The 12,757-nt window shown below is 47.5% G+C and overlaps 1 protein-coding gene across 1 annotated transcript in view; it reads left to right on the forward strand.

Annotated features, from left to right (window-relative positions):
- The first annotated feature begins 2,247 nt into the window (after positions 1 to 2,247).
- The window catches only part of CREBBP (CREB binding lysine acetyltransferase), a 42,626-nt gene continuing 32,116 nt past the window's right edge, over positions 2,248 to 12,757 (forward strand). The window contains exon 1 of the mRNA XM_075830457.1: positions 2,248 to 3,556. Coding sequence (XP_075686572.1) covers positions 3,469 to 3,556 — 88 coding nt within the window. The 5' untranslated portion in view covers positions 2,248 to 3,468. The remainder of the gene's footprint in view (positions 3,557 to 12,757) is intronic.

Consider the following 12,757-nt stretch of genomic DNA (forward strand, 5'->3'; position numbering starts at 1 on the left):
TTGCCCCCACATCATGATGCTGCCCCCACGCTTCACTGTGGGAATGGCGTTCTTGGGGTAATGGGAAGGGTTGGTTTTCCCGTGATGACCAAAAAAATGTTAATTTTCGTCTCATCTGACCAGAGAACCTTCTTCCATGTGTTTGTGGAGTCTGCCACGTTGTCACGATCTGTGGGTGTGTGAACCCACTGGGCCGCACCGCCGTAGCGGCATGGCAGCTGGCCAAAGTGACCATTTGCAAGACTAACAGAGGAATACGAACAACGCTCAGGCAATCAACAAAAGGGCGGAGCCCTACTTAATTCCAGGGCGATCATGGGCTAATTAGTGATGTTAACCATATGCGCGCATTGGCCCTTTAAGGCCGGGCGCGAGCGTGTGCGCGCACCCTACGGGACACAGCAGACTGGAGCGGAAGTGAGCGCTGGCATTTCCTGGGGAGGAGATGCAGACCGGCGCTCACAATTCCATGGTTGCGGCCGTCGGGGGGGGTTGAGTAGTCCCGACGGTCAGCGGCCGTAGATGTTACACACGTGCTGTTTGGCGAACGCAAAACTTGTTTTTTTTGTTTTTCTTTAATCAATGTCTTCTTTCTGGTCACTTTCCCATATAGTCCCGCTCTGTGGAGAGTCTGGATTATGCTGGTCCTATGGACAGATTCTTCGGTCTCCGCTGCGGCTCTTTGGAGCTCCTTCCGTATTGTTGTTGGCGTCTTTGTTGAATCTCTGATTAGTGCCCTCCTTGCCAGGTCTGTACGTTTTTGTGGGCGCCTTCTCTGGTCAGGTTTGTAGTTGCGCCATATTCTTTGCATTTCATTATAATGGATGTATTGCTGCTCCGTGGAATGATCCAAGTGTGGGATATTTTTTTTTTAGAACTATAACTTCATCACAACTTTGACTCGGACCTGTTTGGAGAGCTCCTTGGTCTTCATGTTACTTGGTGTCGTAGTCCCCGGGACCTTTCAGAACAGGCGTATTTATACTGACGTCATGTGACAGGTCATGTGACACTTGGATTGCACACGGGCACCTTATCATGTGACCTCCGAAGATTTGACCAGATCTTATTTAGAGGTTCCGTAGCATAAGGGGCTGAATAAATATCCACTCACAACTTTTCAGTCCCCCCCCCCCCCCCCAAGATATATATATTTTTTCGTTCCACTGTAACAGTTCGGACTATTTGGTCACGTCCGTTACATAAAAATCGAATTTAAAATATATTTTAATTCCAGGCTGTAAAGCAACAAAACAGGAAAAACACCAAGGGGTGGATAGTTTTGTACGACATAGAGCAGGAGGGGCTTCTCCATAGGGTGGGGGGGATTTCGTAAATTCCCCGTTTACGGCTCCTGCCAGACGGTGACATCTTAATCGGGGCGCCTATGATTCGCGCTGTAGATGCCTGACGGGACCATTCATAGAAATCTTCATCTGCTACGGGGGAAACGCGCAGAAGTTACATTTTGATGCTTCTGTGACGTGACTGGGTAACACGTCGGGCGCACCGCCATTAAAATCAATGGGAGTTGCATGTGTCGGGCATAGACGTCACGTCCTGTGCAGAACTTTCTAATCGTTTTATTGGACCGTCCATGTGACCCCCAGCGATCGCTGGGACTGAGGGGATTTCTAAGCTCTTTTAGCTCCCTTCAGGTTCACTTGTGAGACAAATATCGACCACGGCATTACAGAGTCTATGACTCATCTTAGTCTAGTCGCCTGATGGGCATCGAAAGGGCACAGCGACTGGCACTCTCAGCGCCTAACTCTCTATGACGCCAGTAGCATACACTATTTGCATAGCAGTAAACATTGTGATGAGTACAATTTTGGAATTGACCGCCATAGCGTCCAGAGTCCTCAAAGTTTTCCATGTGGAAAAATTTCTGGCGGTCATCGTTTTCATCCCTTTGTCAGCCATATTACCTGCACCAAACATATCAATGACATCAAGTAGACTATAGCCCATCAGTAACCTCACACTCAGGAGCTCTAAGCTGCCCACCTTCAGCCCTACACGGCCAACCAATGTAGGCGTGTCCCACCACTCCCTCCAGGCGTGGTCGGCCCCGCCCCTCCCTAGCAGACTACGTGCGCTTCCCCGCCCACCCCTCCTTCCAGCTTCATTCTAAATAGCTTTACGTCGGTCGCCCTCTCCTCTCCCCCCGTACGTGCTGTGCGTACTGCGTAGCCACGCCCCTCCTCCCGCCGTCGTAGAAGAGGAAAAAAAAACAGAAAAAAAAATAAAAAAAAAACTTTTTTTTTTTTAATTGAGGAATCAACAGCCGCCATCTTGTCGCGGCTCGGTCAGCGCCGGAGATCTCCGGGGCCCTGCGAGGAAGACAGGGGAGGAGAGGGCTGCCAGCCAGGACAGCGGGGCACACCGGAGACAGTGGGGGCAGCTTCTTCTCCCCCCCGGAGGAGGCAACTATTTTTTTTTAATCCGAGGCCCCGTTTGGTGGCAGCGGCTGCTTCATTGTTTTCCCCTCCCGGAGGAGGAGGACGCGACCGCAGGGTTGCGTGGGCGGAGAACCGGCAGCGGAGGAGGAGGAGGCGGCAGCGGCGGCGGCGGCGGCGGCGGGGGGCGGGCTGGAACCGAGGCCTGACGCAACCTTCCCTGCTCCGAGAGCGCTGCGCCGGGCCTACCCTCGGCCTGACACCGACAGTCACCCCGACAGTCACCCCTTTTGGGGGGCCGGAGCCCCCATATTTATCGCCCCTCTTCTTTCACGTTCTGGAGAAGCGGCCATCAGGGTCATTACTATATCACACTAAGGGGGTCCCGGCTGCTCAGATTTGGGGGGCACTGGATCTAGTCTAATTTGGGGGTTCCGTAGTAGTCGATCATCTGCACTTAGTCACCTGCAGGGGGCGCTCTAGTTTCTAGGTGCATTTTTGCTTCTTTATCGGCCCGGTTATTGGAGGTAATTTTGGAGAGGTGTCACCGATTTAGGGGGTCTCTAGACTTCATTGGGCGGTTGCCAGCTCTCCCCTTATCGCCAGCAGTGTAGTGGTAGATAGTATTGGGGTGTATGATAGGGGGCAGTTTTAGGGTGGTAGTTGGGTGACCCCAGTGATCAGTTACCCCCGGGGGCGTTGATTGGGGGTTCTATATAATAAGGAATATATTAGGGGGTGCTCTGATTTAGGGTTCTTTTGAACGTCTCCTAGGTAACGGTGACAGTTGTATATTGGGGTTCCTCATTAGTTGGGGGTCGCTATTAGGGGGTTCCATTGACAGAACGGTGTCTACAGTTGTTAGGATCGGGGGGCTCTGTCCACGGGCCCCCCCCGGGATGCAGGACTCGGGGGGCTGCTGAGGTGCTGGTGGTAGTAGTAGAGAAGCCGGGAGGGAGGTGGTGGCAGGGCCGGGGCATCCCCCCTCCTCCTCCCCTGTACACTGCTCCTCCTCCGGGGAGGGAGTCTTGTCTGTCTTCGGTGACCGATCAGAAAAGGGGAGAAGATGGCCGAGAACCTGCTGGAGGGGCCGCCCAACCGGAAGAGACCCAAACTCAGCTCGCCGGGATTCTCTGCCAGCGCGGACAGTACAGGTAGGAGAGGCCGCGGCTCGCACACTTACACTAGGCCCGGGGATGGTGAGGGGGCTGCGATCAGGGGAGGCCGCCGCCGCCGCTGCAGGAGGAGGCCGGGACATGGTATGGCCGTGATTTACATTGATGAAGGAAGGAGCAGATGTCAACACGGGGCGGCGGAGTACATGTGTAGTGCCGGCCGTGCAGCCTCATGTACGGACGGAGCTGCCTGAACGCATGACACGGGACTGACAGTAACACATCACAGCTTACACGGGACTGATTGTAACGCATCGCAGCTTACACTGGACTGGCTGTAACGCATCGCAGCTTACACTGGACTGGCTGTAACGCATCGCAGCTTACACTGGACTGGCTGTAACGCATCGCAGCTTACACGGGACTGACTAACGCATCGCAGCTTGCACGGGACTGACTAACGCATCGCAGCTTGCACGGGACTGACTGTAACACATCGCAGCTTGCACGGGACTGACTGTAACGCATCGCAGCTTGCACGGGGCTGACTGTAACGCATCGCAGCTTGCACGGGACTGACTGTAAGGCTGGGTTCACACAACCTATTTTCCGACATAATGGAGCCGTTTTACGCCTCGAATTACGTCTGAAAAAACGGCTCCAATACGTCAGCAAACATCTGCCCATTGCTTTTAATGGGTCTGACGATGTACTGTGCCGACGACCTGTCATTTTATGCGACGCCGTCAAAAGACGACGCATAAAAATACAGCCTCGTCCAATGAAGAACAGCTCCAAATTACGCCCATAAAAGACGCCCCGCAAAACACGAGTACATGCAATTACGTCTGAAATTCATGAGCTGTTTTGTCCTGAAAACCGTTCCGTAATTTCAGACATAATTGCAGTTATCGTGTGCACATACCCTTACACATCACACCTTACACGGGACTGACTGTAACACATCACACCTTACACGGGACTGACTGTAACACATCACACCTTACACGGGACTGACTGTAACACATCACACCTTACACGGGACTGACTGTAACACATCACACCTTACACGGGACTGACTGTAACACATCACACCTTACATGGGACTGACTGTAACACATCACACCATACATGGGACTGACTGTAACACATCACACCATACATGGGACTGACTGTAACACATCACACCATACATGGGACTGACTGTAACACATCACACCATACATGGGACTGACTGTAACACATCACACCATACATGGGACTGACTGTAACACATCACACCATACATGGGACTGACTGTAACACATCACACCATACATGGGACTGACTGTAACACATCACACCATACATGGGACTGACTGTAACACATCACACCATACATGGGACTGACTGTAACACATCACACCATACATGGGACTGACTGTAACACATCACACCATACATGGGACTGACTGTAACACATCACACCATACATGGGACTGACTGTAACACATCACACCATACATGGGACTGACTGTAACACATCACACCATACATGGGACTGACTGACACGGGACTGACCCTAACACATCACACCTTGCACAGGACTGACCCGAACACATCACACCTTGCACAGGACTGACCCGAACACATCACACCTTGCACAGGACTGACCCGAACACATCACACCTTGCACAGGACTGACCCGAACACATCACACCTTGCACAGGACTGACCCGAACACATCACACCTTGCACAGGACTGACCCGAACACATCACACCTTGCACAGGACTGACCCGAACACATCACACCTTGCACAGGACTGACCCGAACACATCACACCTTGCACAGGACTGACCCGAACACATCACACCTTGCACAGGACTGACCCGAACACATCACACCTTGCACAGGACTGACCCGAACACATCACACCTTGCACAGGACTGACCCGAACACATCACACCTTGCACAGGACTGACCCGAACACATCACACCTTGCACAGGACTGACCCGAACACATTATGCACTTAACGGGACTGACCATAATATGCATCATTCTGTACCCAGGACTGATGATATATGTATGTTAGTCAGTCCTGTTCAGTGTTACTGTTAGTCCTGTGTAATATTTGCTGTGTGTTAGTCGGTCCTTGTCATATATATCAGTCAGTCCTGTGTAACAGATCATACATTACACGGAACCAGAATTTGCTGATATTTTTACACAGGACTGACTGGACTATCCTGTAATATATTCGAGAACGTGACCATCCTGTGTATAATTTCACAATCTACTATAATAAGGACTGCGCTCCGCTCTTCCTCGTACATTGTGGATATGGTCAGAAATCGATGGCTTACAATGTATCTTAGTTAGAATTGAATAAACTCGATGGATAATGAATATCCGTGAAACACTCACCACCCAAAACGAAATACTGTAGATTATAAGTCGCACGACGGAGCTCTCCAGGGCCCAGCAATGTAAACGGTCATCGCTATTATTGTGCGATGTACAGACCGCATGGGTAGTGGGATCCGATGTTTCTATAGGACTCTGCCCCTGTCTATGTATCTGTCTCCCAGCTCTCCATACATTCTGATGGTTGGAGCAGTAGTCTCCAGCCTTCTGACCCTACAGGTATTGTGAAACTACAACTCTCAGCATGCCCTGACAGATATCCAGGTATTTTAACAAACGTAAATATTTAACCGACCCCCCCCTCCCAACCTTAACCCATTTATGACCGCCAATATGCCTGTTTGGTATATATTCACACCTGGCGTCTTTGGGGTTTCTGCAGCATTTTTTTTTCTGCCATTTTTACAAAAAAAGGCAGCAAAAATTCTGCGAACACGTGCGCTCACCGGTCTAGTGGTAAGTATTAGGCTAGGTGCACACTGCTCCCAAAATGGCGGGGAGTCTTTTTACGTGCCGTTTTTAGAAAACGAGGCGTAAAAAAAACTCAGTCGGAACAGAACGCCGTATTTTCCTTTGAAATCAATGGGCAGATGTTTGGAGGCGTTCTGCTTCTTATTTTTCAGGACGTTTACGGCCCGAGAAACGGCTAAAAATAGCACATGTGCACATACCCTTATTATGCTGCAAGGAACTACTTCTTTAGGGCCAGTTCACCGAGTTTTTATCGCTGATTTTGACACGGAAAACGGGATTGTCGCCAATAAACGCCCCAAATCGCTCCCGACTGATTTCGATGGGAGGCAGAGATGTTTTTTTTTCTCGGGTGGCTTTTGGCAGCTCACAGAAAAAAAATCAGCATGCTGTTTCATCGAGTGGTTTCCGCCTCTGATCTATTGAAATCAATGGGAAGCAGAAAAAAACCTGCGGCCTTCATTTGGAGCGTTTTTTTACGGTGAGTTTTTGCATGAGCTTCAACGGCTTAAAAGAAAACGTGGACGGAAAAACATGCTGAAAAAAAAAAACCAACGCTGACAATTCAAAATCTGCCTCAAAATTTCCTGCCGTACAAAAAAACTGTGTGAACTAGGCCTTAGGCTGGGTTCACACAGAGTTTTTTGCAGGTGGAAAATCTGCCTCAAATTCCGTTTTGGAATTTTGAGGCAGATTTTTCTCTGCCTGCACGCCGATTTTCACTGTGTTTTTCGCCCGCGACCATTGATCTTTCTTTGCCTCCCATTGATGTCAATGGGAAGTCAGAGGCGTAAACGCCCGAAGATAGGGCATGTCCCTTCTTTTTCCCGCAAGCCGGTTTTTCCGCTCGCGGGAAAAAAATGCCTCCACCTCCCTTTGAAATCAATGAGACTTTTTTGGCGCGTTTTGCGCCGCGGTTTCCGTGTCAAAAAACTCAGTGTGAACCAAGCCTTAAGGTCCAAAATAGCAGAACTCCCACCTAATATTCTCCGTGTGACATGATGAAGGAGCTATATCAAAACTTGTAGAAAGGAAAAGTGTAGTAGTTGCCTATGGCAACCAATCCGGTTAATGCTTTCATTTTCTAAAAGGCCTCTGAAAAATAAGAGGTGGAATTTGATTGGTTGCCATGGGCAACTACGTCACTCTTCCTTTGCACCAGTTTTGCTATATCGTCACTCTTTCTTTTTGCGGCTTCTCCGCCATTATGTGAAGGTATGAAACCGCCAATGTAGAGCCGCCTGTCAGCTGTAAAGCTTATATGGACCGTGACGTCGGTCCATTCAGTTATTATAAATTACAGTCGCAGATGTTTAGTTACCGTTTTTACTGCATTTGTGTCATTGTACCTGTCCTTTCTGGGTACTAACCCGGCACGTCATCTAAAAATGAGCATTAGTCCTCATTCACACCACTATTTTACGACTTCTTACAAGCTTTTGGTTGTACGGATCCGTAATACTGGGCAGAAAGATGCCAATGGTCCCATACTGTAGACTGGTGTGGCTGCCAACGTCATACGGCTTGTTCAATGACATGCCATGTTATGGGGCCGTGCTGCTATGATAGAGTGTAGCGGGGCGCCATTCATTTGAATGGGTGCCGGGTAATGCTACTTTCACCCTGCAGAATGTGTGGCTGCCCGAACCTTAACTCTATGGCGGCTTTAGATGGGTAAGAAAATTGTTCCGTCTACGGTAAACTTAAAGGGGTTTTGCGTTTTTATAATAATGGTCTAAGGCTAAAAAGGACAAACAAAAAATCCTATATGCACCGTATAAATTGGTTCTCTTTTTGAACTGGGCAGCGTGATGACGTCCTGGATTGGTTGCTGCTGTCGTGTCCAGGATGAAACGCCATCACGCCACCCAATTCTGCATGATCCAGCGGGGGTTTATACGGTGAGTGTACGTGTTATTTATACAGTAAGGGCTCATTCAGACGAACGCGAATAACGTCCGTGTGCTGCGCAGGGAAATCACGCGCAGCACACCGACCCATTGATTTCAATGGGGCCGTTCACACATGCAGGAGTTTTGACGCAGCGCGTGTCTGTTGCGTAAAACTCGCTGCATGTCCTATTTTGGTGTGTTTTTCACTCGCCTATCGCCCATTGAAGTCAATGGGTGCGTGAAAATCGGGCACAGCACACGGATGCACATCGGATGTGCTTTGCGAGTGCGTGAATAACGCATGCCCTCGCAAAGCACACTGATGCATAACGGACCAGATTCACGCGCGTTTTTCACGCGCCTGAATCTGATACACTCGTGTAAATGTAGCCGAAGGGTAGATTCACACACTGAAGATTTGTGGCAGAAATTTCTCCGACCGTCCTATTGAATGTGAATGAGGCTCACCGCAATCCATGCACATGCTGCAGAAACAGCCGCATTTACTTGTATGGGATGGATTTCTAGTCGCAGAAATTTCAACAAATTTGCCGTGTGACAACGTAGAAAATTTCTGGCGTTTAAACGGCATAAAAAAAACGCTTTTTAAAAAAGATAGCGTTATTAAAATGTTTTTTTTTAAGGCTTTTTTTTTTCCTTTTTTTTTGTCACTTTTTACATGCTTTTTTTTTCTTTTTATGGCATTGTTGAAGTACTATGGGCAAAATGCATGAAAAACGCCGTACACCGAGCACGCTGCATTTGGAGAAATCGCCGCTGGCCACAAAATTGCCTCAAAAACGCCACAAACCAAAATCCAGTTGCGTGTAGTGCGTTTTATATTTTACTATAGACTTTAACGTCATCAAAAACGCAGCAAAATGCTGTGTGTGAATCCATCCTTGGTGCATGTTCACACAAACAAATAGAAGTGGCTGAAAATGACGGCGCTGTTTTCAAGGGAAAGCAGCCTCTGATTTCAAGGCGTTTTTTTTTTAAGCTGAAAATGCAGCTTTTTTTTTTCATTTGAAGCTTCTTTTGAGGCGTTTTAGAAAATCTCATGCCCCCGCTGTGTAAAAAAACCCAAAAACATTAATAAAATGACCTGTGGTGCGGAATTGAATTCCGCAGCATGTGAGTTTATGCTGCGTTTTAGCTTATTTTCCGTTTCGGGTTTTTCCCATTTTGAATTCAATGGGGATGCAAATCCCGCAATGTGTTGCAACTTTTGCGACGTATTCGCAGTGATTTACGCCGCAAACATCGCAACTGCGGAAAACAAAAAAGACGTTTTGATTGGTGGGGGTCCGAGCACTGAGACCCCCACAAATCTCTAGAACGAAGAAGCTGATGCGCTCATGTTAGCGCTCAGCCGCTTCGTGTGTGTTCGGCTTTTTCTGGAAATAAATGTATCCGTGTACGGACTCGATAGAAAGTGTATGGGCCCGTACTCCGACACATCGGCTTTCCGGAAAAAGACGAACAGACACGAAGCGGTTCAGCGCTCACACGAACATATCAGCTTCTTCGTTTTAGCGATTGGTGGGGGTCTCCGTGCTCGGACCCCCACCAATCAAAACTTCTGACATGTCACTATGACATGTCAGAAGTTTGTGAAACGTTTAGTTACCCTTTAACCAAAACACCCTCCTTCCTGCAGTCCGGCCTCCTGTGATGACGTTTCATCCAATGTGACCGCTGCAGCCAATCACCAGCTGCAGCGTCACATGGCCTGCAACGTTATCGTAGGAAACAGGACTACGCGCAGAGAAGAGGGATGGGGTAAGTATCGAATTTTTTTTTGTGATGTTTTCCGCAGCGGAAATTCCATCCGAAAAAACGGAAACTGTAATTATAATTTTTTTAAAATATATATTTATTTTTTTATTTTATTTTTGGACGGAATGTACTGTGGGGTCCAGGTCGGATATGCGGCGTGATTTTTACGCAGCGTATCCGACCTGTGGGAGCCCGGCCTTAGGGCCTCCACGCACACTTTTTTTTTTTTTTTTTTGGCCAAGCGAAGACATAACTGAAAACTATTTTTACCTTTTTGTAAAATGGTAAATGCATTTTTTTAAGGCGGTTTTTGAAAAAGTGCGTTTTACTACCTTCGTTATATTTTTAGGTGGCGTTTTTCACATTTCTTGTCGTTTCTCTTTGCAACGCCTGCTTTTTTTCTGAGAAAAATACCGGCACCAAAAAACCGCAAAGCACATTGACGCTTGGGTTTTTCTTAAAGCAGAAAAAAAAACTATGGAGGTGTGTAGGGCAAAAAACGTACCCAATAAACCCAAGGTGAATTAAAAAAGCCACCTAAAAATGCCACGTTTGTGGGTTGTTTTATTTTTCCCCATTGACTTGCTGCGAGAAATGCCACTTAAAAAGTGGCGTCTTTCATAACGCCGTGTGAATCCACCACAATCTAAAAAGACGCAGTTTATCAATTCAGATAAGAGTAAAGCGACAATCGTGTCACAATGTGTCGTCTGATGGCGTCCTGATTCATGTACTAGGAATATGTCTTACAAGTGATTGCAGATATATATGTGCTGCATTGTATACCAGCCGTATTACTGTAGTGCGCGTGGTGCCGCTGATGGGCGACTTCCACGTATATTGGGAGAGCAGCGATCTGTTCAACTGCAGGATCTGAAGCATCTGGGAATTTGATGTTTGTTTTTGTTTTTTTTACGTGCTTGTGCTGTTCTTGTGACACATTTTTGTCCGTTTTTATGTCTTTCCTTTTAACATGTGAATGGCGGCCTGCGGTATATGGATTGTAGAGGATGCTTTGTAGTCTGGTATGGTGAAGATCTATGGACACTTCATCTGTTCTGTACCACGGAGCTGCGTGTCTGCCCCACATGATGGAAGGGTTGGAATGAATGCTTGTAGGGAAGGGGCAGCTTAAACCTTTAGGCAGGATCCACACGTAGATTTTCCGTATCCGCAGTGGATTACGGTACCGGGCGTGTAGATGAAATGTAAACAAATCTCATCCACATGTTGTGGAATATTTAGTCTGCCAATTTCTAAATCAGATTTGACTCCTTTTAATGCAGAAGGGTGAAATCTGCAGCCATGTTTTGCATGTTGCCCATACGATTTTTCGGCTGCGTCTGGACGCAGCCTTAGGCCTCATGTACACGGCCATAGTTGAGATCCACGTTGTACTAATCTGTACTATTGCCCCTGAAGAAATCTTAGGGACCCATACTGTACCTCCATATGCCTCTAAATTTAAACAATCACATAGAATTCTAAGGCTACGTTTACAAGGCGTATTTCGGCGCGTACAAAACGCTCGCATTCGAATAGCCGCTTACTATTGATTTCCATGGGTAATACGCTGTGTACTTGATTTGTAGCGAATTAAATCAGACTGAAAAAAGTTCTGTCAGTTTTTCAAGGGTTTTACAAGCTGATTTTTCCCATTGGAGTCTTTTCCATTGCCGCTTTTTTTTTTTTTTTTTTTTTTTTTTTTACCATAATACACCTCCTAACAGGCTTCAAATACGCTGGCGGAATTGAAAAACTTTAAAAAAAATACTCTTGTGAACGTTTGCCGTGTGAACAGGGCATAAAGATAAACCGAGAAACTCTGGTCATCAAGGCATACCACGGTCTCTAGAAATCTCTTCTCATTTTCTTCTCCACGTGAACCCAGACTAACAATTTCCCTGGAAAAGGATGTCCGGTTGTGCCGGGTTCAGCCAGTATTTGTGCCGGTGATGTGAGCAGCGTCCCCTCCTTGTATACAGCCTTGTGTGATGTAAGACATTAATGCTACGCGTTCTCGGAGGTGGAGCTGTAACCGAGTATAACCCACGCTCCTAACTCCACCTATTCAGCCACGTTATGCCATTACTATTATTTTTATGTATTTACCGCGAACGCCTGAGGTTTTTCCACACTGCTCTGTTTAGTAACAAATCCAGTTCGATGGGGGACCTACCATTTTTCTGGCTCATTGTTTTGTTTTTAAGGGGCCACCTAAAGACGACAGAGGGTGTTGAGTCGGGGGCAGCGATTGTCCTAGATTTTGAGTCTGTGATCCCTTGAAAGACCAGTACAGTCACTCTCCTCAGATTGAAATGGCTGATAACTGGAAACAATAGAGTGAATTCAGCTGCACAGCAAATAGAGAGATAATGACTTGAGGCGCTTCTGACTTAGAAAATGTAGCCTCCTCCCATTGGACACTTAATTTTTTATTATTTATTTGTGATAAAAAAATTATACTCACCACTCCCGTTTCTCTTCTCCGGGACCCCTCATCACTCCAGTGCAGCTCATTCTATGTAGTAGCGTCGGGACGTTGTATGCGTCGCAGCACTGATAACGAAGTGCTACATCACGTATAAGGGCTCGAGGGCAGAACAGGAGCGCTGAGGTTAGTATGTAGTTTGGTTTTTCTGGCCAAAGAAGGGGGGAGGGTTATGGCACGTGGCTGCGGTTGTTGCATGGT

This window comes from Rhinoderma darwinii, chromosome 6, assembly GCF_050947455.1.
Source record: "Rhinoderma darwinii isolate aRhiDar2 chromosome 6, aRhiDar2.hap1, whole genome shotgun sequence".
Taxonomy (NCBI): Eukaryota; Metazoa; Chordata; class Amphibia; order Anura; family Rhinodermatidae; genus Rhinoderma; species Rhinoderma darwinii.